Here is a 26,085-nt window from a genome sequence, read left to right as displayed (position 1 = left end):
CAAATGTAGACGAAATAATTGAAATGGGCAATGAAGAGTACGTACCTGATAAAGGTACGTAATATACGCATGATAGATTATATAAAACAATATTCATACCATTAAAACAGAGTATTTATATAGATCAGATACACTAACCATGAAGAAATTTCTAGTTAGCTAATTGATGTTTGCTTGTAATAATTAGATAAAGCCTTTCGCAATGCATATAAATCATACAACCAAGAACATATGACGGCACTTTGGCTTTTAAAGTTAGGGGCTGGCCTCAAGGAACATCCAGTACAGAAGCAAGCTGGATGACTTTTCACAAGATTTCAAGAGCTGAAATCTAAATCATCTTACACATGCGATCCGTAGACGGAAACTTGAACAATTCACAAACAAGACACCGAATTGTATAACGCAGCTCCTCGGAACATATGTCAAGGAAAACAAATCACTTAATATTAACATTTGTAGATCTTAGTAGTCATATTTCGACTGATTAGACAAACGTTTCTTCTTTGTTATATGTAGAAAAACATGACGAAGAGGAGATATTTGAAATGGGTCATGAAGAGTATTCGTCCAGTGAAGGTACGTCTGTGTATGGATTTCTTACAAAATCTATAACGTGTAAACCCTTTAAAGTACAATGGAACATTCTTTAAGATACTTATTTCTGTAATAATGAAGAATGCAGGACGTTGAAGGACGAATTTGATGAATTTATTGCGCATTCGCATTCCGACACGAGTGTACTTCAATCCCATCATATCTTGTATATACACGAACTATTTCAGTGCTAAACGGTAGTAAATAAGATTTTAACAAATATAGTAAGCAATGGGCTAAAAACATTGTATCTGTTGATATGTAAAGTCATAAACACATTCAGGTCTCTTCAAAATAGCTCAGTGACATCATGCAATATGACGTCATTAAGGTGTGACTACAGACACAACACAAGATCAAGTAACATTTTTATTTCATAATTCAGGTCACTATTAGGTTGCAAGTTGTTAAATAACGTTATAAATTAGCCTCAAAATTTCGTGATACGGTGCTTTCCATGTAACGGCCTATGAACTGCATGCTAAAATGTTGTTTAACAGCTTGTGCGAATGCGTGCGTGGTTAGAATAAAAATGATATGTTCCCTTCTGTTAGGTCACAAACCTGTAAATAGTATTCCCTATATATTTTATATAAAACTAACTTTTTTAAAGAGCTGCCAAAGTTAGCCAAAATTAGCTAGAACCATTTCAGAGAACAAACCCTTTTAAAGAGATATGATAAAACTGATATAAAGTGAAGAGAAAAGTAGGTGTCATATATCCTCTAAGAGGGATTTCTCTCGTCACATTTGCTTACTGTAAACTCACATCAGATTCACACTGCTGTGACTTGAAAGTACTATTCATGATAAAACTGAGTTCACTTCACCAATACAATCTTCTCTCCCATTTTTTCCTACCAATATGTCAAAAATACATCCACAATGAAATTTGAAAATAAACCAGCTTTAAGTTAGACCTCTGCGGCCATGCCAAGTGAAAAATTGTTGTTCAAAAACATGTCCGCCATTACTCAACCAGATGGCTCTCACGCTGGTTCCTTTAAAATAGTTAAGCCTTTATTGGTGAATATAAGCAGTCGCTCTGACGGGAATATTAACATATCTCTTTTTATGATCTACTGACTTAATGATAACGTATTCGAAATTGTTTATATATAACTCAGTGATAGGAACACAATATTGTTTCTTATAAAAATATGTATATATACACAATAGGTAATCAGTTCTTGTAGCAGGGTCATCAATTAAAACTGTATAAAACGTTTCGCCTGCAATCCTTATCTTTTGACCTGCGGTGTGTCTTTGAGATTGAGAGTGATTCTGTGGTTAACTTCCAGAATCTTCAGATGCAGGTGAGAGGCCCAAACCGGACAATGTAAACGGTTCTCCTCTGACAGGTTAGTTTGTGTGTTATTCACATAATATTTTGTCACCTTAAAGCAAAAAGGGACCAGTTCACATGTTGTTCAAAAATGACATTTTGACATATTTCAATACTATCTGATGTCATCTTTCATTAGTAAAAATCAGCTATTTAATGCTTGAAGGTTAAATATATACAATTTAATGTAAGTTTGTACCATTTGAAAATAATTATTTTCTGCAAAAAGGTTCCATATACATTAATGCTTGTGCAAAAAGATACCATAGCTTTCTTATGGTTCCTTTTTGCATGGAAATTGTTTATACTGGAACACACAAATGCACCTGTCAACAAGTTAGATGTGGGTAAAATAGAAAAAGTGGAAACTTCAACGGTCGCTCAACACGACAAATACGAAAATGATGCAGGCTCGGTTTGATTGAGCCTGTTCATGGACGGCAGTGGAAATGCATGCTACCGTCCACGATCTCTAGCCCCGGGTTGAACAGAACTCAACAAATACACATGCTAAAAGTACAAAAAGCCATTTTGAGACATCCGGAAAAGTACAAAAAGCCATTTTGAGACATCCGGAGATGTATTCACACCCTGTCTTCGCCGTTTGTTTCTATTCTCTAATATCTGAGTTTGTTTGTTTTGACAGATGAGCCAAAGTTTGAAACTGATCAGGAAGAGTGTGTACCAGCAAAAGGTCAAAATTTAAACAATGTTCTCGTCTTATTCTATTCACCAAAAAATTTGAAATACATTTTAACTCCCTGCAAAGGCACACCATATCAGTCATTTTAAGTTCTGCCTGACAACAGTGTCATTAACATTATGCAACACAATGTTTGAAATATGTTGACTGATCTGTGTGAAAAAAATATGTGTAAATATTATAAGTATACCGTTATCATATTAAAATGGCTAAAATGGCCAGTTTTGAATGTTATACAAATAAAACCCCAATAAAGATGCATATTTCTGTTCTTTTTATGCCGATATGCAGATATGGTACAGCCTTAAAAAGTGTACGATTCTTTTTTCAGGTGTATCGGAAGTTGTCACGATGAAGGCTCTGTTTGACTTTGAAGCTATGTTTGAGAATGAAATCAGCTTCCGACAAGGAGACAAGTTAGATGTTGACAAGAACTTACTAGAGTATGTAGATGAAACTTATCATGCTTATTATGTAGGTTCCCTCTATTTTTAGCTCACATGTCACAAAGTGACAGTGTGAGCTTTTGTGATCGCGCAGCGTCCGTCGTCCGTCGTCCGTGCGTCCGTCCGTCCGCTCTTACGAGAGCTACATTGTGGGGTGAGCGGTATAGAATAAGGTTCATTGTGGGGTGATTTTGTATTATGGGGTGCATCCCATAATGACATCATCTTAAACGGGTGCAAATGTACATTGTGGGTTGTTTCTTTAATTTTCTGAGTTGCACCCCAGAAGAAAATGGACATATCTGTCCCTCTTTGGACAGTTACGGACACAATTCGTGTTTAAGATGATTGCAATCTATTAATAGCGGCCACCCAATGGAATGACGTCATTCGGTAGCATTCGTTATTGTTCGGCAAAAAACGGAGTTAAGCGCATGCGCAGTCAAGTGACCTGGCCACGCCGTCGCCATATTGGTAGTCCTGAAGCGGATCTAGACAGCGTTTTCACAACAGTAAGTTTTGTAAAACAATCATTCATTTGGAAATACAGAAAGTCATATATTCGCTGAATATAATTTTTATGGGGAACGGAATTTCATGCATCAAAACAACTGCTTAATTCGAAAATGCAAGGAAAATTAGCGAGTGTTTCGTACCCAAAATGGTCGTACCATTGTCAAGTTAGAATGCAGTAAATTTAACCAAGATAATAAAACGTAATAACTGGGTCACAATAAATAAATCTAAAAGTTAGACTTTTTTTTACGTTTTTGAAAGAACTTAAGTAATATTTCTTTAAAATATTGTCCCTGCTATTCAATTGCCATTATTTGTTTTTATATTCCATGATTTCTACAGAAAATGGCATCCTTTGGGCCTTTTTGCAAAGCTGAAAGCTTCATCTTAGAAAACATTTATTCACTCAATTTTCCCAACGTTAAAATAGTTCTTGTTGGTTTTGTACTTGAATTGGAGGCAATCTCTGACATGAAAACAGACTTTGCAGCTGTTTACCAAATTTTTATCAGAATTCAATCCTGAATTTGAACATGTGAATACACTCACAAATTAAGTAGAATTCTTGATCAAAAGAGAAAGCTCTGTGCAAAGAAATAAGTGAACAGAGTTAAAAATGTCAAATTACTCAATCAAAATTTTGCAGGGCCAACAACAAATACAAGTAATCCTTAACTGGCAGAAGAGTTCCCATCTGCTAGTCCAAATAATATCTACATGAATATTAATGTCTAATTTATAATAGCAAGTAAGTTTGGCTAGAATATTATGACTTTTTAATTTTTTAATGTCTTCGTTTTCTTAACAGTAAAATACAGATACAAGTAAGGCTTAGAGGGATGGGTGACTACTACAAAATATCAGATCATAAAATTTGACATCCAGATAAACCAAATGAGTAAGTCTAATTGTTGGCAAAAGCCACATAATGTTCAGTGACCTTAGTGTAGAATTTGTATTCATGAATAAATATTCGTATTCATCCCTGTATTTGTGTTAGACTGGTAACATAGCCCGATCGGGCTTTCGACATAAAATTAATAATTTGTTTTGTAGCCCTCTTTTAGACCTTCTGAAAACAGTCCATGCCAATTGTTTTACGGGTTGCAGCCCGGAACACTGTCCATGAGATTTCATTTCTTAAAATTTGATACACCTCATTAGTATGTCCATGCCAATTGGTTTACGGGTTGCAGCCCGGAACACTGTCCATGAGATTTCATTTCTTTAAATTTGATACAACTCATTAGTATGTCCATGCCAATTGCTTTACGGATTGCAGCCCATTGAACTGTCCGAGACATTTCATTTCTTAAAGTTTGATGCAGCCCATTGGTACGTCCATGCCAATTGTTTTATGGGTTGCAACCCATAACACAGACATTTCATTTTGATGCAGCCTGTAAGTATGTCCATGCCAGTTACATCACTGGTTGCAGTCCATTACAATGTTGTTCGTGACATTTTTGATGCAGCCCATTAGCATGTCCATGCCGGTGTCACCAACAAGTGCTCAATAGCAAATAAAGTGAAGTTAGAATCCAGGCTGCTGAAAATTGCCAGACCGTCTGACCTGTCCAAAATTTAAACAGGCCCAGCACCTTTTGAAGTGGAATTGGTGTGAATGCCTGGCATTTATCCCGAAAAGTAACTTAAAGTTTATAACATTTTATTATATTTTCAGACTGACACCATGTCCAAAAGGCAGCCAGAAAGTAGCTCTGCATGGTAGGAGTAAGTATTCTTTACAATACACTAAAAACCTCTAAACTAGAACCCCTCTCATCTTGAATCCCCTTCTGTTTTCAAGAAAGAGTACTGATATAGCAAAGAAATGGTAAAGCAGTGGCTCTTAAAACAGAATTACCAAGTTTAAAACAAATTAGAAAATTTCAGTTTTGGAGTGTATGTGAAATATGCCGGGCAAACTCATTAGAAGAGGTGTTTTTTTTTTCAAGTTATAGTAAAGCGTTTTGAGATGAGTACATTAACTGTATTCGTCTATATCTTTTGTCTTTTTTTAACAAACTAAGTCAATATGGGAGATTTTTACAATAAATTTGTATTTATAAACCATTTTGAAATTGTAATACGTGTATATTTTATATATAAAAAGCAGCCATTGTTGGTCAAAGTACAACTGAGGTATTTATAAACTGCCAATATGCTAACACTAGGTTGTTTCAGGGCTTTTCCCAAGAGTGAATTCATTTACAAACTGATTGGTAGGGTATACTTAATATGTACAGTAAAACACCGCTCGCTCGAGGTCGCAAGGGGATGAGCAAAATGCTCGAGTTATCCATGGTTTCGAGCGACCCAAACATTGACCAACATACGAAGAAAACTAAAGTTTGTTTACGGTCATCGGGACCGTTTGCTGAGTAAACGGTGATGCGTTATAATAACATACTTGTGACATTTTCGAAAACAAACGTATTACAAACATTATCTATTGATAGACGTTTCAATATGTAATTTGTAAATAGCACATGCGAAGAAACAACTAAGATTTTTTTTTTTTAATTTTATTCATCAACAAGTGCATATCATAATTATCGTCTCAATTTTATGAAACGGCTATATTATTTCCTTCATTTGCATGCAAACAACCGCTGATTAAATGACTAAGATCTCGATCCCGCAGGAATGATGCTTTAAGATATCAGTAATTGATCGATATTTGATCAATAAAACTTTTCTTTAAGCTTTTATCAATAATTAATCTCATCATAATATCAAATATACCGAAAAACAAACATTTAAGATAGTCTGGGAATAGACTCCACAATTCTCACGGTGTGCGAAAATATTTAATTAACCGATACATTCTGACCGCCGAAGGTGTGAAAAATTTTGACACCTCTGCTCGAGTTAGCCAGACACAACAAAGAGTAAATTAATACACAGGGACCAGGTGTCATGCTCGAGCGATCGAGTTATCGATGCTCGACCCAGCCTTGGTAATATCACATATAAAGTAGAAGGAAATCGGCCGGAACCACATGAATTGCTCGAGCGAGCCCGGGTGCTCGAGTCATCGATGCTCGAGCGAGCGGTGTTTCACTGTATGTACCTCTCTGTTATTCTGTTCAAACATGCTGATCAAACTCTCATACATGTAGACCTCGGACCAGTTTTGACTAACATTCTTTTAGCTAACGTCCCTAAAATTGGCTACAACTTTCCTCATTAGGCTAAAAGCTTAGCTACAAGTATTTTTTCTCCAGCACTAGCACTGTGAAAGTCAAAAATACAACCCTTTGCGATGGATATTTGATGGTACAGTACTCATAATTCCTACAGGGCGCATTGAATTTTTGATACTGTTTAAACCACATGAATAAAGTTAGCCTGGGAAGCCGTTGATAATATTCGTGCTTTGTCTGTGTGTAGTGTCAGAAGAAATCATACCTAATATCTATGTATTAAAGATCCCACTTAATTTGCGCTTATTAATGTTAATTGGCATTCATCGAGTTTCTGATATTATCAACGCCTGGGGAAATCTGAAGGAGTTTCTATGCCACTACTGATTATCGATTTTCTATAAATAGCCTAATTAACATGTGATTATAGTTGCGCTTGTTCGAAACGAAAACTTTTGTAGATCACTAGGCTGCATTAATTGATATAACATCTTGATAGCTATGATGCACATTTAAGTTTATTCTGACATATTTAATATTTGTTACAACTTGCTGGAAAAGCTATGGGAGGTACAAAGTTATTTGTCTATGACCCGGAAATGTTCGGAAACCGTCGGAATTACAAGATTCCGATCTGTCTTTTTTGTGAGAAATTTGTTTCTATTTTTAGCCATGGATTATCGCTTTTAGAAGTTATCGTTCTTTATCAAACATCCGCATATTTCGGGTGTAATATAGGTGGCACTGCAGTCGGAAAACAGGTTTCCCCAGGCTGTAGATAGAAAAAAAGTTAGAAATTGTCAGACTGGATTCCCAGGTTAGAATGAAGTCTGTAATTTAACCACTTTTTGCTGTATCTCCAGCTAAAAATAGAAAAACTTGTAAACAACTTCTCATGAACCGCTAGATGGATCTTAACCAAACTTGCCAGGTCTGTAGCACCCTGGCAAGGTCTTCTCTCGAGTTTTTTTTTTGTCGAATTTTACGCTGGTCACCAGAGCTAAAAATATATTTTGAAAAAAAACCTAACGACTTCTTCACATGAATCGCTAATCAAGGATTGTTTTCCTTATATGTCCGGTTACCAGTAAACGGACCCGTTCCCAATCGAAAATAGTGTCCATTTTTCCCAATTGCCAAACTAAAATTCCCAAGGCCATAATCAACCAATTAAGAACAAGAAATAGCCTAATTCTCATATTAAAGACATAAAATACATGGAGTATATACAGACTTATGGGTTGCAACCCATAGTTAATTGACTTGGACAAACAACAACTGGGACAAAGTTGTGGGCTGCAGCCCATAATCAACTAACACGGACAAGGAAGTACATTTTGTAACTTTATTCCCTAAATTAAGACAAAATATATTATGTACCAGCTTGTGGGCTGCAACTCTTAGTGAATTGACTTGGACAAACAACAGGTTAGACAAAGTTGTGGGCTGCAGCCCATAATCAACTGACTTGGACAAGGAAGTAACCTTATTCCCTAAATAAAGACAAAATATATAATGTACCTACTTGTGGGCTGCAACTCGTAGTGAATTGACTTGGACAAACAACAACTGGGACAAAGTTGTGGGTTGCAGCCCATTATCAACTGACTTGGACGCGGAAGTAACCTTATTCCCGAAATAAAGACTTTATATATGATGTACTAACTAGTGGGCTGCAACTCGTTGCGAATTGACTTGGACAAACAGCAAGGGACTGAGTTATGGGCTGCGGCTGTTACACTCGGCCACCATGCAACAGTATGTCTATTGAAAACAACAAATGCCCAAACTCTATGTGCATTTATTAAATATTTTCAGGTCCATTAAAGGTGTGCCTGATGAAACCATTGGAAATGTCAACAATGGTAGCATGGATGGAAGTGACAGTGATGTACCTTAAGAAAACATTTGAAGTGACAATGATTGTAAGGTGGATGAAAGGGACAATGATGTGCCTATAGAAACCACTGCAAGTGACAACAATGATAACATGGATGAAAGTGACAATGATGGGCCTGAAGAAACCATTTTAAGTGACAACGAGTGTAACATGGATGAAAGTGACAGTGACAGGCCTGAGGAAAATATTATAGTGATAATAAGGGACAACAATAATAACATGGATGAAAGTGGCAATGATGTGCCTGAGGAAAATATTGTAAGTGATATAACAGTTGTAACGTGGATGGAAGTGATACTAATATTTCTGAAAAAAAAACCCTCAGGGATTGGCTGTAATGAATGAACAGGATGATTTTTTGGGAGAAATAAATGGTGAATAAAGATTTTGGATTTGACTTCACTTTTACTGAGAATGACAATAATTCGTTTTCAAAAACAGAAATTTGCAGCTTTTGTCTATATAGATTTTGTCATCTTTTTTGTAGACGATTGTGATTTTTTTTCAATTTGGTTTGAAAATTTGATTAATAAATATAAATGTTGTTTTTTTTTCAGATTGTTTGGTATTCATAATGTTGACAAACCCAAGTTATAGTTCAAGCTCCATTTTAGTGATCTGCTTTGTGTCGGCATCTGCCAACAATACCTTCTTTTAACATTTACTCCAGAACCGCTTGAACTTCATTACCGGTAGTAGTAACTAATCTGTTTTGCCCCTTGAACAATGTTTTGCTCATGTCGGTCAGTAGGCCATTTGGTTTCCGCTCAATAACAAGAGATTACTTAGACATGCTGTGGTCAAACTTAATAGGATGACTACCTTTGGTCAGTAGGTAACCCTTATTGTTTTGGGGGTCAGTAGGTCAAAGATCCAGGTCACAGTGACCTCAACACTGAAAACCATTCCCACTTAATTACAAGAGAACGCTTGAACCTGCAGTGGTCAACTGCCTATGGCCCGTAGATGAACCTATAGTTTTTGGGGTCAGTAGGTAAAGTGTCTAGGTCACTGAGACCGCAGCACTAAAAATGTTTGCATTTTAGTTTTATGAGCTGTATCAAACTTTAAGCAATTTATGAAATGTCTCTGTGTAATGAGAGTATAATGGGCTCAACCCGTAAAACAACTGGCATGGACATCCTCATGAGCTACATCAAACTTTATAAAATTAAATGTCATGACAATGATATGGGCTGCAACCAATAAAACAGTTGACATTGACACCCTTATGGGCTGCATCAGACTTTTAGAAATGAAATGTCTCTGAGAGTGTAATGGGCTGCAACCTGTAAATAAAATCTGGAAAGTAGATCCCTCGGAAGCACCGAGAACAAGGCAAACAGTGAAAATTGCAGACTCAGTTTGATTGAGTCTGTAAAACAACTGGCATGAAGATCCTAATGAGCTGCATCAAACTTTATGGAATGAAATGTCACTGCCAATTTTGGGTTGCAACCCACAAAAGAGTTGACATAGACATCCTAATGGGCTGCACCAAACTTTATGGAATGAAATGTCATGGACAATGTTATGGGTTGCAACCCCAAAAAGGGTTGACATGGACATCCTTGTTGGCTGCATCAGACTTCTAGAAATGAAATGTTTCTGAGAGTGTAATTGGCTGTAACCTGTAAAAAAATAATTGGCATGGATTAGTCATCCACCTCTTATTGATGTGGAGAAGTTGGCAGTTACTTGCGGAGAACAGGTTTGTACTGGTACAGAATCCAGGAACACTGGTTAGGTTAACTGCCTGCCGTTACTTGACTGAAATACTGTTGAAAAACTGCGTTAAATCCAAAACAAAACAAAACATACTTGTGAGCTGTATCAAACTTTAAGAATTGAAATGTTACGGGCTGCAACCGTTAAAACAGTCTGCATTGACATACTAATGGGCTGCAACCCATAACACAGACATTTCAGTTTGATGCAACTCATTAGTGTGTTCATGCCAGTTAGTTTAAACTATTTTTTATTCTGAAAAGCATGAAATATTTGCAATACAACAGTTCAGGAATCGGACAGAAAGCAGTCATAGCTTACAGCTGTCGTCCTAATGCCAGTTGTGTTATGAGTTGCAGCCCATTACACTGTCTGAGACGTTTCATTTCTTCAAGTTCGATGCAGCCGTTTAGAATGGCCTTGCCAAATGTTTTATGGGCTGTAGCCCATAACATGTCCATGACATGTTGGTTTGATGCAGCACATTAGTATGTCCATGTCAATTGTTTATTGTTTGCAGAATAGTAGTAAAAAGTGGTAATATTAAAAGAAAATGCTCATCACTAGTACAAGAGCAGTGTGAGTACATACTAAGCCCTTTTCAGTTTTAATACTGACATGAAAGTAGAATATTTGTTTACAGATCATGCGGTAATGAGCCTTTTCGGTGTTGTCCAAAGTCGCCATATGACCTATAATTGTGTTGGTGCAACTTTAAATACAACAAAAAAATAATAAATGTTTGATGTTGTCCAGAGTTTTTTCTGTTTTGGTTTTAAAAGTGACTACGGAATTGTAACAGTTTATTACTCGCTAATATTGCCTGCCACTTGAGAAATTTGTTTATAACAGATAGTTAAAGCAAAGAAACTTTAATTAAGGTAGTTCTGCACGTTTGGATCAAACCTTTTTTACAATGTAGAATTTGATTAAACCTTAAGAATTTACCTAGAAAATGCAGGAAATAAAAAAATAGAGTCGTGTTCTTGATTTTTTGCTACACCGATTTGAAAAATGCGGACCTCGCACAATATTTTATAATGTGAGTTTATGGAAAAATCATTATTTTCGTAACATTTTCACGAATAGATATTTGTCTGTAATGTAAAATTCGATGAAACTTCTCGTAGTTGTAAATAAAGACATGACCTATAATTTGATGAAATAAAATGTATAGGTCTGTGAGCTTATTTTCAAGATATTTGACCATGATTAAATTGAACCGGACATTTCGAGATAATTTTAAGACGTTATTTTGAATTATTTATGTGTCATACGTTTTGATTTAACTGAGACTTCAGAAATATAGCAACAGTGTCATTCTAACAAATTTACTCACAAGCTGCGATTAATTCATACAATGATTTTCATTTCTGTACGCCGAATCCAAGTTTTATTCTACGTTTTCCGGATAAATTACGTTACGTCATCACTTCGGTTTATCAAACGTACAGAACTGCCTTAAAACAACTCTTTAACTGTCATAGTTTAATAATGAAATGAATTTTGCCATTTATAATAAGGTTTGCCTATTGAGTAACAATAAGCTTTCTGGAATGATTTTTTTAGATAGGCAGACTGTAGCCAATTAGTCTGCACATGAAAGTTGTAAAGGTAGCATCCGTTTATTCTGTTTCAGACTTTAGTTTTACATATAGGGTGCAACCCATAAGTTTTAGTTTGTCCAAGTTTTTGCGGGGTGAACTCTGAGGTGCTACCCGCACTTCTGTTTTGTACTGGTTTGACATTATGGGTTGAAATTTGCACCCCGTAATACTGACTGTGGGGTGCAGCCCTTATTGTAGCTCTCGTAGGTACGTCCGTGCGTCCGTGCGTAAACTTTTGCTTGTGACCTCTCTAGAGGTCACATTTTTCATGGGATCTTTATGAAAGTTGGTCAGAATGTTTATCTTGATGATGTCTAGGTCAAGTTCGAAACTGGGTCACGTGTGGTCAAAAACTAGGTCAGTAGGTCTAAAAATAGAAAAACCTTGTGACCTCTCTAGAGGCCATATTTTTCATAAGATCTTCATGAAAATTGGTCAGAATGTTTACCTTGATGATATGTAGGTCAAGTTCGAAACTATGTTACGTGCCTTCAAAAACTAGGTCAGTAGGTCAAATAATAGAAAAACCTTGTGACCTCTCTAGAGGCCATATTTTTCATGGGATCTGTATGAAATTTGGTCTGAATGTTCATCTTGATGATATCTAGGTCAACTTTGAAACTGGGTCACGTGCCGTCAAAAACCAGGTCAGTAGGTTAAATAATAGAAAAACCTTGTGACCTCTCTAGTGGCCATACTTTTCATGGGATCTGTATGAAAGTTGGTCTGAATGTTCATCTTGATGATATCTAGGTCAAGTTCGAAACTGGGTCAGCTGCGGTCAAAAACTAGGTCAATAGGTCTAAAAATAGAAAAACCTTGTGACCTCTCTAGAGGTCATACTTTTGAATGGATCTTCATGAAAATTAGTCAGAATGTTCATCTTGATGATGTCTAGGTCAGGTTCGAAACTGGGTCACGTGCCATCAATAACTAGGTCAGTAGGTCAAATAATAAAACAACCTTGTGACCTCTCTAGAGGCCATATTTTTCATGGGATCTGTATGAAGGTTGGTCTGAATGTTCATCTTGATGATATCTAGGCCAAGTTCGAAACTGGGTCAACTGTGGTTAAAAACTAGGTCAGTAGGTCTAAAAATAGAAAAACCTTGTGACCTCTCTAGAGGCCATATTTTTCACAAGATCTTCATGAAAATTGGTCAGAATGTTCACCTTGATGATGTCTAGATCAAGTTCGAAACTGGGTCATGTGCCTTCAAAAACTAGGTCAGTAGGTCAAATAATAGAAAAACCTTGTGACCCCTCTAGAGGCCATATTTTTCATGGGATCTGTATGAAATTTGGTCTGAATGTTCATCTTTATGATATCTAGATCAGGTTCAAAACTGGGTCACATGAGCTCAAAAACTAGGTCACTATGTCAAATAATAGGAAAAAAAACGACGTCTTACTCAGTTCAAAACTGGGTCATGTTGGGACAGGTGAGCGATTCAGGACCATCATGGTCCTCTTGTTACTATAAGGCAGTCACAAACATCGTCACCTAGCAAAGAGATAGAGGCAATGAAACATAAAAGCTTAAGAATGAACAGCTGCATACTAGATGAGATTTTAGAAACAAATTAACGTGTCGTTGAACGAAACGAAAGAAACATTACTGAAAAAAATGCTTATTGGACGAAACATGAAACAAGACATGCAGGATTTAATATATCCTTGACTATGCTTGTTTAGAGTTTGATCCATTACAAAGGGTTGTACCTTAAAACATCTAATTAACCTGGTCGTTTTCTCCAAGAAATCTAAGGTGTTGTAATTAATAAGATAAGGATAATCAGATCTATCAAACCTTTTTAAAAGTATCCACAAACTGTAAGCACAGTGCATCCTAATATTTTGATCCCTATTCAGTGAATCAGTGTGCTAACATATTCAATGAATGTTCCCACGTGTTAAGATTAAGGGCTCTATCGCTTTACACACAACAGAATTTGTTTGCAATTTAATTTACAACTAGTTCCTACATTGTTGTGTTCTTAAAATCACATAGATGATTTCATGCAAGAATATAACTTTTACAGCCAAGCTTCGTTTTGGTTTAATGCCCTCCACCAGACTTCAGGGAAGAAAGGATATATTCCAAGAAGTTATGTGGCGAAAGATGACGGCCCTTTACAAATTCATGAGTAGAAAACTTTATTATTTTTTCCCAATAGATCATAATGCATAATTCCTTTTCATACATGTATAAATAAAGAATTTCTAGAACAGAACTGGTAAAATATGAGTTTTTATTGGTCTCTATTAGCTTTTAGACACCTTAGATAACTAATTCATTTACAAGTATCTTCAAGTTTTGTGGGTTATTGAAAAATATGTTACAGAGACAAAGATGAAAAACTACTTCATGATCCCTCCACCTCAACTGGTAGCTATCTTATTAGGAGAGCGAAAGGTAATATTTACTTCGTTTCCATCACTCATGTTGGCTTAAATTTACTTAGAAAAACGTTAATTTTCGTAAATGGCGTTTTCAGAAATGTTTGGTACCAACAGATATTCTTTTATTACGACAATCGGCAGACATAAGTAGAGCAACGTTGAAAAATATCAATTCGAACAAATGTCTTATGTATCAAAAAGGTATTATACATTTGTACAACATTTACCTTAAAAAACTGTAATTTAATTCGTTAATGATTGTGTTGCCACAGTTACCACATCTTAATTTTCTTATTCAAGTTTTATTGTTCTTTTTGCAAGTACATCAAAGTAAACTCTCAAAGTAATATCAAATCCACAAAGCGAGATTACACTTTGCTTTGCAAATGACTGAAAAATCTAATTGGCTGTACGAGCATAGGAAAAATGAATTGGTTTTCATATTATTTCAACCGAAAATGCTATAGGGTAGAAAACTATCATAATACTAGTATTTGTCTCATTTCTAAACTGGATACTGATTAAGCAGTTAGTCAGGCGAAAAATGAATTGGTGTTCATGTTATTTCAATCGAAAATGCTATAGGGTAGAAAACTATCGTAATACTAGTACTTGCCTTTTTCTAACCTGGATACTGATTAGGTAGTAAATAAGGTAGTTATTGACACACCCTATAAACGACTGTACTCTCTATCTTCCTGTTGCGACAGATTAAAAAAAAAAAAAAAAAGACAGGCCGAAGGTAAGAAATCGTCTTAAAATGAATTATTTTACTTTACACGGAATGTGTATTTAAGTTTAACGATAGGTCTGGCATAAATATGTGTATATGGTGATACAATAGATGAAACAGACAAGTTATGTTTAAAAAATGCTGAATAACACGTTATATTGATTTGCAATCCAATAATCCATGATATTTTCGACTCGAATTTGTGACTGACACCGTATTCCATTTTGCGACTACAGTAGGCGATTTATGTCCTTTAAGGGCAAAAATAAAATAAAAAATGGATACCAAAAAGTCTCTATTGATCAGTCGTTATGTATATTATGTCATTTAATGTCGAAGTACTAATCCATTGGGAGTGGGGAGGGTCTGTGACTCACTATCATACCTTATCATATAATCAATTGAATGCTTCAGAATCGTTTACATGTAAGTATTCCGTGTTAGTTTTACAAGCATATACTATAATAAAACACAGAATGATAAACTGAAAGTATACACAGGGTTCCTATTATGTCTTGCCAGAAATTCCCTATGGAATATTATCTGGAAGTCACGCGAAGAGATGTTACCTGAAGACAGAAGGAGACTATAGGTCGACACCCGTCTGCAAACAAAATGATCCATCCTCATAGGGTTGTCTGGCAGTACGGAACTTCCGTAATCATAGAATCGGAAGCTAGAATTGCAGTACCGTAATCGTAGCCTCTGCCTATTTATTAACTATTGCACACAGAAGTACCCTGCGGTTGGATATACAGCCGTCGTGTTTACTACCTGTCGTGATTTCACCGTTATTTCTCATGTTTGAAAGACTTTTCATTTTACAGTGATAACGCTTGCACACGCCGGGTATCTGTCCTTTTCGGATTTAGTTGTTTTCATTGCTGAGCCTGGCTCAATCAACTTTCGTTGGGTAAATAATGGCGTGAGCTGTACCTCGTCCTTTTTTTAATATCATCGGCAGATTTAGAATATTTTAAAGAAACATTTAAATAGAAAGCTGTATGTCATTTGGTAAGTATAAATGTACGAGAAATAACGGTCAAATCACGGCAGGTAGTAAATATGATGGCTGTATGTCCAGCCACAGGGTACTTTGCGATGATATATCGGTTTCAATGGGTTGCAATTCTAGAAAGTATAGTCTTGTTCGGACACACCTTCTCATGATGGTGACCATTTGTGCCAAGTTATTTCAGAATCCCTTAATGTATGGCACGGACACGAACAATATACCCTGTTTTACCTTCACGTGTCGCAATAAAGAGAAAAGGAAAAGTAAATAACGGGCATTAACTAACAAAATGCCGATGTTTATGTGTAAAGTTGGAGAGAGGTAGGTGTAATAGTATTCAAGTAATTGCACGACCAAATTTATGAGGACACACATACAAACAGGCTGAACAGACAGAACGCATAGTGATTCCTATATACAACTCTCCTCCAAACTTCCCATCATCGATGTGGGTTCGAGCTTCACTTGGGGCGTTGAATTCTTCATGTGAGGAAGCCATCCAGCTGGCTTACGGCAGGTCGGTGATTCTACCATGGTGCCCGCTCGTGATGAAATAATGCACGGAGGGGTCTTCAAATTTTTTTTTGTTTTGTACCAAAATAGAAAATATGATGCATCATAAGTAAGGCGGACCATATGCTACAAATGGATTTACTTATACAGGTACATGGGCTGTTTAATGGACAGTTATAGATTGTATGCCTATTTGTATAAATAACACTATTTCCTCATCGGCATAAAACATGCTGTCACAATATTCTTTGACATAACCTTGTTGTTTCATTTTAGACGATGCATTGTTCATATTATCTGTCAAAATAGAGAAGGAAACAAACAGTGAACCAGTGAAACATTATAAAATAAGATATTCGGAAAACAAGGGGTACTACATAAGTGCAAGGCGATATTTTGATACTCTGCCTGACCTTATCCGTCATTACAGTTGTAAGTGCAAGTTATTACAAATTATAATTATCAATATCAATACTTACGCATGTGATAATGTAATTGTAACTTTTTGCCATTCCTGTGTAGTTGAGTTGCTTACACTAAATTTCAAGTAATGAAACACGATTTGGGTGCTCGTACAAAACCTACAATGTACTTATTATGTATATCGCAGTTTGGTATGAAACAAATATGCTTTTTTAAATTTAATTTGGGCTAAAGCTTCTCATTTATTTGAAACTCCCCCCTGTATTTCATACCCAGATAGGAACTATTGAACAGGAATATATATGTATATCTATGACTCTGTGTTCTTTTTGTTTCTTTCGAATTCTTATAATTGGTCAATTGCTGCGCATGTACAGTTCGATGACTAGTAATCCATCCCTCAAACGAAACATTCTCAGCCGAACGTATTCCAGGAACGTTTTCTTGAGGCAACTTAAAATGGATGTATGTTATGCGTGTCGACAACCACGGACAGCCGAGCATTGTGTGTTCTCAAGATTTTTTCTGCTCCTGGGGTCAAACATTTTATCTAAGAAATAATCTAAAGCAAAAGAGTGTTTTATAGACCATGTACTATAACACTATCAGTATACACCATTTTTGTACGACGGATACGCAAGACGTAATAATTTTACGAGTGCGCAGTCCGAGTGAAATTAATCGTACGGCGTATTATCGCCCGAGCGTATAAATAGTATTCTAACACGACTAGCACATAATCTACATACATGTACAGCAAAATCTATCTAGGGTTATTCTGCAATAACCCACGCGCGTGCAATGACGTCATCCGATCCAGATGCGTAGTAGATACTATTTTTTCTAACACTGTTGATACTAGTATGTCGTGTTAGAATCGAAATAACAAGTTCCCAAGTGTGATTTATCGTGAAATAACCCGAGTTTTTCGTTCTTTTGCGAAATAATAATCACGAAGCCGGCCTTCGTGGTATATTCTTACGCATAAGAACTCAAAACACGGGTTAATCTACGATAAACCACATCTGGGAACTTATCATTTCTTAATTAAAACACGGTTTTGCTATTAATTGTTTCGTTTCTAATATGCTCTTAATCTAGTAAAACAGTAGATAAGATATATTATCGCTCTTTTTTGGACGCAACAAAACATGACGTCACCGCACGTTAAAGTGACGTTATTCTAGCGTAACTGTGTTTTAACCGAGACAAGCATATTGGAATGAAATATGAGTGCAACAGCTATACGCAGTTTCATCAATGGAAAAAACAACAAGAACGTATATAAATTATTAAGTAATTGTTGATAAGATTATATTGTGTTTAGGTGTCTCTAATGGCTTATGTTGTAAATTGGAAAATCCTTGTTTGGTAAACCCACCAGCGCTACCGATTTCATGGTTAATTGGGCCCAGGTTGTATGAAGTAACAAAGGAATCAGTAGAATTAATCACGAAAGTTAACAAGGATGTTTCAAACCCCTTTTTTGGAGAACATTGCCTAGGTAAGTTTTAACAACTGTACGTTCCTACAGAAAGGGAACAACTGCTGAAGGTTTCCCCTCAAAATTTCAATTTCTCAAAAACTAATTTATATCATGTTTTTGTCAAAGTTTGAAGCATTTAATTACCTTTCACGTGGATGTATATAGACTGCATATTAACCATTTTTAAGTCATGGATTTTTTATATAAACTGTTTTGTTACATAAACTGAGGAAATACTCAGCGCTGCTAGTATTTGGTTTAAGATACATGCGACTGAAAAAGGCCAAATGAAAAGAGCATGTATTCTGTATTCCGTCACATGAAGTCATTTAGATTGATTTAGTAATTGTAGTTTATTCAATGATAATTATTACTTTCTCATCTTGTGAAACATGAATGTTGTAATCCTAGAATGCTGATTTTGCAAGAGTTTCTTTACGGTCTGAATCTGACAGGTACATTTGGTAATGAGTTTGTTGGTGTTAAAACACTGGATGATGAAAAAACTCCAGTAAAGGATTTCCTGACTGAGGCTCTTGTTTTAAAAGACTTGCGACATGATAAACTGGTTCGGTTGATAGCTCTGTGTACACAGTCGCCGCCATTTTGGATAATTACTGACACACTGACAAAAGGGGATTTGCTTACTTATTTGCGTCAAGACATGGGGACGGGTTTGAACTTCGACAGCCTCCTGTATTTTGCTAGTCAGGTATTACATACATTTTGTCTGTCAAAAACACGTAACATGTAAGGTACGTGCGAAAAAAAAAACCTCATTGTGTCTGTATGTTTAAAGACAGTTCATGAAAGCACATTTTTGTTTAAATTAAATCGACTAACCCACACATTGTGTATTGCAATTTTCAAAATGCCGCTACCGTTTCATATTTAACATGAATAGTTTATAGTTTCCAGAAATACAGGAACAGTCGAATTTTGCAGTGTTTCTCATGAACTTTTATATTTAAGAAATAATATATCTCATTTAGTGATTTGTCGCTGAATAAATCATTGTTTGGAGTTCAGATGCGAAGGAATTATATCACGAGGGCGCAGCCCGAGTGATATAATAATACGCATCTGAACTCCAAACAATGATTTTATTCAAGAGCAAATCACTAAATGAGATATATTATTTCGATTCTAACACGTTACCTGCGACTTTAAAGTACATCCTTGACGGCATTCATTAAATATTTGCCCGATTTCAATCAGTTTCTTGTCCAGCGCGCCGCTCTGCCGTTTGACGCCATGACGTAATGATTGTGACGTCAGAACAGTGAATTGTTGTATAATAATTCACTGTTTTCAGCCTTCTTTGTTTAATAAGAAAATGAATCGGATCGTTTTAGAATCATTATTATTATTATTATTATTTTACATTGATAAATTTAGAACGAGACGCAGCAGTATTTTTAGACGATATCATCACGTTGGCAGCAAACCAAACGCGTGCATGTACAGTTCGATGACTAAGTCATACATGTTTACACGTTTTCAAAGTAAAACTTATCTATCTACGAAATAACCTACCTACTTTTTGATTATGGTTCGTTTTAGCTTGAGCTCACGTTTTTCTTTTACCAGACACACTAAAATATGGAACCCTAAATTAAGATTACTAAACGCAATCTTTAATGTTTACAAACATGATGTTTACGAAAACTAACAGCACAGCTCGTTTAAATGGGTCAACCGTGTTGTTGTACTTATAAAATAGACTGGCCCGGTTTATAGGCTGGTCAGGGCTACGGATGTGTATTGTATTTTGCCATCGAAATGTTCCTATAAAATGCTTCTTCCCCCGTTTAGATCCGTTTATGTTTACAAACACGTTCGTTCATTTTATGGGCTGTAGTTTGATTGGTCAATTTATATACTCGTCTACCGATTTAGGTAAGACCCGCTATCATACTGAAAAGCACTACCTAAATAACGGGCATTAACATTATAAAACATTACATAATGAATAAATTAATTCCGCCACTATGAATGAAATATCCATATGAATGCAACTTTTGCGTCTTTTGTAAGGCAAATTAATAAAATTGAAATTTTATCAAAACACTCGGATAATGTTTACCTCTTAGTTATAGCTTGTGACCTCGGTCTATATATAGCTCACCAAACAAACACTGGTTCCGAGCACAGTTTCATTCATAAGAAATGTCGGTATAAATTATACTGCGCATTATTAATTACATGTTTAATGAAATAAAATTATTACTTTTACTAGGAATGAAGTTTTAAAAATAAATTCTTCCAGATCAGTTGCAATAGGTTCTAGGGGAGGTAAGCGCTGCGTGAAATTGCCACAGTAACGCGAGAAGAAAAAAACCCAACATTCTACGATTTGTATACCGAAACCGCGTACATGTTATATTTTGTTACAGAAGTAATGTTTATATTTACAATAGAAACTATAATATTATTTGATTTAACGGCAGTTTTGTTTTGGCAACTTTTATACTAAACAAGTTCGTTTGTTTTGGAAACATGCTGAAAGTAAAATTGTAAAAAATGCTTTGTCTCCAATTTGCTTCAAAGAGGGGCGGGGGGATGTAGATGTGAGCAATTTTTTTGTTTAAACACCCGTTTTAAACTGATTTTTTGGATCATATTATACTTGATACAGTCTTGAAGTTAACATTGTTTCGCAATGTGTTGCATTGTTTAAACAACTTTTACCGTGTCGTTTTATCTTAATTTTGTATAATTTATGTTATTTCCTCCAGCTCAAACAGAGACGAATTTTGAAGTGATAACTACTGCGCAAAACGATCACAGAGAATACATTATAGCAACACAGTATTGTGTAACAATTATAAAAACACAAAATAAAACTGTCGCATCTAAACTGTCGATAATATTTTTTTCTGGGGAACCTCATGTGAAAGAAAATTAAGCTCCAACACAGAAAAATTATGGCCTTGCTCTTTGCATTCAAAACTAACCATTTGGCAGAAGTAAAACCTTCCTACATTTATTCCACAATATGTACACTACAGAATAAATGCAAAATAAAGAACTTTTACCACATGTTACTTAGCAAATGTAAGTATTTTCAAAGATGTCTAAATCTTCACACTTCTGTGTCAGAGGTTAAATTCACTTTAAACAGCAAGAAATGGCTAATCAAATGAAAACTGTCCATTTTTGTACAATAAATCAATAATAAAATAAATCTTGAAAAATTAGTTTATCTTAATAGTTGAAAGAAAAATATATAATGAATAAAAGTTTGGTCCTAGTGAGGCATGAACCTACGCCCTCCTAAAGATATTAGTTAAAGTAGGTTTTATGGTAGGAATTGAATACTCTTCAAGAAAAGGAGGTATACTGTTACGGGACTGTCTGTTTTTCTAACAATCGTATTAGGGAAGTAACATGACTAGACCATAATCATTAATAGTCCGGGGTTGGAACCCGTCCTGAAACCGACAAGAAAATTGCCCAATCAGTACTTTAGTGCTTTGATTATTTCATAGCGTCATAATAGTGTGCGATACCTATATGTGTTCGCTCTACTGATAATCACGTGATGTTTGCTGATCTTTTTTTTATAAATAGGGAAACCCTTATCAGAAATTGTAGACAAATATTTTTATCTTAAATTCATTAGGAAAACAACAAATTTCAACAGAACTTGCAGCATATAGTTGAATACAGCAAAAGTTTGATTTTCGAAAAGCTGACACCACGATGTGTGGACTAGTGGCTTTAAATGCTATACGTAAAACATCAACTAAGTATCTTTCGCAATCAATAGTTAATACAAGCGGAAATATTAGATATTTAGAAAGTTGAAAGAAATGTGTTAAATACAACTGGCTGTTAAGCATTCTTTGAATTTGAGTCTTTGATTAAATTTGAATACACGAAGCAGAAATGCCATTGAACTGATCATCACGAGAAATTCGTATTTCCTGTCTGAATATTTACGTTCCTTACGACTGATCTATTATGCCTGGATGAGCTATGAATGCATGATTTCTTGTAATGACATGTTATGCATTAGTATTGATGGCTACTGACACATATTACTGATTATGTTATTTTCAGATAGCTGATGCAATGGACTACTTATCAGAAAAGAAAATTGTACACAGGAATTTGAGAGCATGCAATGTTCTCGTTGGCGTTGACAACAAGATAAAAGTATCAGGATTTGAACTAGCTAAAATATTGGATGACGACGACACATACGCCAGTTCTTCTGGTGAGATTGTCTTCTTGAGATGTAACCACTTTCGGAGTATCAGTACTATCAGCGATGCGACCAGTCAAAAATTATAAAAACTCAAATGTTTAAAAGCCATAAGGGTATCATTAAGCATTGATAAATTCATAACCGTACAGCAATGTAATCAAGACAATGTGATTTGAAGTATACAGAGGAAAACAAATATAATATATGTTTCAGTTACAGAAAGTCTTATCCCATTGAAATGGACAGCACCGGAAGCCGTTTTTCAGAAGAAGTACAGCGTCAAGGCTGATGCATGGTCATATGGAGTAGTGTTATATGAAATCATTACGTTTGGAATGGCACCATATCAAGGTTTCTATTATAGCAGTATTTTTGGTAAACACGAGTGAAGGGAAGAAAAGTATATACAGGGCCGATAATGCTTTTATAAATATCAATTTCGAAAGGTGTGACCGGTAGAATGATTCAAATAAATGTCTTAGTATCTAAAACCATTTAAGCGTGCATTAGCTTCGGTTGGAATGTTAATAATGTATTGCTTATACACTTTTTGCATCAACAGAAAACTACCGGAAATTACATAAATTTATAATGCGAGTTTTCTGAAATGTTTCATCGCGTATTTTGGGACTTCTGTATAGTAGCTTGCTTCGAATCACTTGTCCTTCACCGCTGTGGATTCGAAATTTCGCTTAAGGTAAAGAATAATTTCGCGTGAGGAAGCCATCCAGCTGGCTTGAGGAAGGCCGTTGGTTGTACATAGGTGTCCGATTTCACATTGAAACAAATAAATACTCTCATGTACATTAATGCCGATACTGACATACATTATTTTGCCTTTTTCAGGGATGGCCGATTCGGATGTGGTACATCGTGTCATCAAAGGTTATCGAATGCCTATACCAAGGAAGTGCCCAATAATGTATCCAGACCATTACTGTGAGGTGATGCTCAAATGCTGGGACGCAATCTCTGAGCGCAGACCTTCATTTGCTTTTCTTAAAGACTTTTTCGAACATTATAATGTATATACGGAAGAAATGGAGTTTAAATTTGATTATTATCGTTGTTCAAATACACTCAATAGTTAATATGCTATTTATTTCCATAAAGTGAAATAAGTTATTGCAGATATAAGTGTATTGCTAACTAGAATTGACTGTGTTTGCTTGTTTAGTTATATAAAACTGGTTGTGTTGTTAACCTAATTATTTTTATTGGATTACGCTCCAGGACTAAGCTTTGCTTCGCAAGTCAGTGCGAACATCTCCATATAAATCAGAGGTTAAGAACGAATGATTTCAGACACAGCGTATTTTATCAGTGTTAACGGAGAACATACACCTCGCCCGTGGTTCGATCTAACGACCCCGAGCCTAATGCTAAGCGTTCTCTGTGTTGACCTAAGTCAGCGGACTGACCAAACTTTTACGACCACCTTTTAAGATATTTGGTGTAAAAGTAATTGTTGCGGTACAAAGTTTTTTATTAAATTTTAAAGGGTAATATATGAGAAAGCATACCCGATATGAGTGACATAGAAATGTATGATATTTTATCATAGTAACTCCAATAACGAACTACAGATGCCTCGTGATCTAGTGATTAATAACCCAGTCACACATACGGCGCGGATAGCTACGTCTAGCCACGGATAGAAACGCAGTAATCCGTATCGATCCGTACCTGAGCCGTACGGTATGGAGGTATACGGCTCAGGTACGGATCGATACGGATTCGTGGCTAGACGTAGCTATCCGCGCTGTATGTGTGACTGAGGTATAAGGTCGCTAATATCAAATCAATTTTCCTCATAAATGTTGGTTCGAGATGCTTATCCGTGATGTAATGATGCCCGGAGGGACATGTAATGAAATATAATTCTGGGAGAGGGACCTGGAGTCCTCCCCCACCATGAAAAGCTGGAACGTCGCCATATAATCTATGACTGAATTTTAACGACTTCTTCGCCTTATTATTTAATGGTCATTATACGGTATGTTTTCAGGTATCAGTCTAGTTTTTGTATTAAATACGTGCTACGAAAGACTTAATTAGGCGTTTCATGAATATGATTTCACACATTTGGGAACTGACATTTAGTCGAGAGAAAGTCCTACCGACAATGTGTTTAGTAAATATACTTCTCACTGACTGATGGACAGAACAACTGACAGACTTTCTGACTGAAGTGTTCAGCAGCAGTTTGATATTGATTAATTCTCACTGATTTTGACTTACTATTCACGGAAAATAACAAACAAATCATATTTATTTACTACTGTATTACCTACATCAGCAACATTGGAAAATTGAGATTCGTCCAGATATGGGTATAAATGGGCAATTTCGGTCAGATGTTGATAGAAAATGAAAACTGCATTGGATTTTTTTTGCAAAAATTGATGTTTTTTGTGTTTTTATTTGTTTGTTTGTTTTTGCTTTCTTTCTCTTTTTTTGTCAAAAGAGAATGCATATTCAGAGCCCAGATATTATCCATTCATACCATTAATAGCTATCAGAGTTGAAATGTGTTAATATTCTATTTGTTATCAAATTTAAGAACAAAATAGTAGCATAGGGCAAAAATAAGCTCTGACTAGGAGAAATAGTTAAAAGCTATTTCGCCACAACTATTTCGAAGGAAAAAATGTTGCAGTGTCACGCGTTACTGAAAATGCCATACAATCTTTAAAACTGATTTTATCAAGCTGAAACTTGGTATTTTATACAATTAAGTACGGTCTGGAAGTCACCGTGTTAACTATTCGGCATATTGGCCTCTCATGTTTGATTATACACAATTATCCATGTAGTGTTCTGTCTATATATTTCCTTTTACGGACGTTGTACCACTCCATTACACTTACCCGTAATAAACGTCTGTATTCTAGTAATGCATGTATTATTTCATTGATGATGACTCAAAAGCAAATGTTTCGCTCCTTCAGAGTAATATTTTTGAAATCACAGGTAGTTTATACAAGCAAAATTGCTCAGTTTTATTTGATTGAGTTTAAAACCGCAGTTAGTGGGAAAAAGGAAATTCATGTCAAAGTACTGTCACTTTCGTGTGCTTTTCTTAACAGCAGATTTACTTTTCTTTATCACAGTTTATGTCTTCGTGAATTAGTAAGTCGAATATCCGAGTCAACTTTTCTGCAACCTTGGTATAATCTATCATTTCGTGGAAAAACACTTTCAATAAGTGTTTGTAAGTTCGCCAAATATATTGAGGACGCATGATTAGATTTTACATGCAACTTATTATTATTACACTGTGAACTGTGAAATTTTTTACGAATGAC

At 35.6% G+C, this 26,085-nt stretch overlaps 1 protein-coding gene across 3 annotated transcripts; it reads left to right on the top strand.

Annotated features, from left to right (window-relative positions):
• LOC128550745 (tyrosine-protein kinase SRK2-like) lies at positions 1-24,187 on the top strand. Of its 3 annotated transcripts, XM_053530454.1 has the most exons (13): positions 1-54; positions 520-579; positions 1,899-1,958; positions 2,589-2,636; positions 2,977-3,088; positions 14,034-14,138; positions 14,337-14,407; positions 16,932-17,087; positions 18,406-18,582; positions 19,020-19,276; positions 22,630-22,786; positions 22,991-23,128; positions 23,624-24,186. In XM_053530454.1, exons 1-13 carry the CDS (start codon positions 24-26, stop codon positions 23,866-23,868), a joined length of 1,617 nt encoding a protein of 538 aa, XP_053386429.1. In that variant the 5' UTR covers positions 1-23; the 3' UTR covers positions 23,869-24,186. The 3 variants fall into 3 exon arrangements, with proteins under 3 accessions (XP_053386429.1, XP_053386430.1, XP_053386431.1); XM_053530455.1 differs by lacking the exon at positions 1,899-1,958; XM_053530456.1 differs by lacking the exon at positions 18,406-18,582 and having other exon boundaries at positions 2-54; positions 23,624-24,187.
• Positions 24,188-26,085: the final 1,898 nt, after the last annotated feature.

Source organism: Mercenaria mercenaria, chromosome 18 (assembly GCF_021730395.1).
Source record: "Mercenaria mercenaria strain notata chromosome 18, MADL_Memer_1, whole genome shotgun sequence".
Taxonomy (NCBI): domain Eukaryota; kingdom Metazoa; phylum Mollusca; class Bivalvia; order Venerida; family Veneridae; genus Mercenaria; species Mercenaria mercenaria.
Note: the sequence above shows the minus strand (reverse complement) of the source record. Positions and strands in the feature narration are given on the sequence as shown.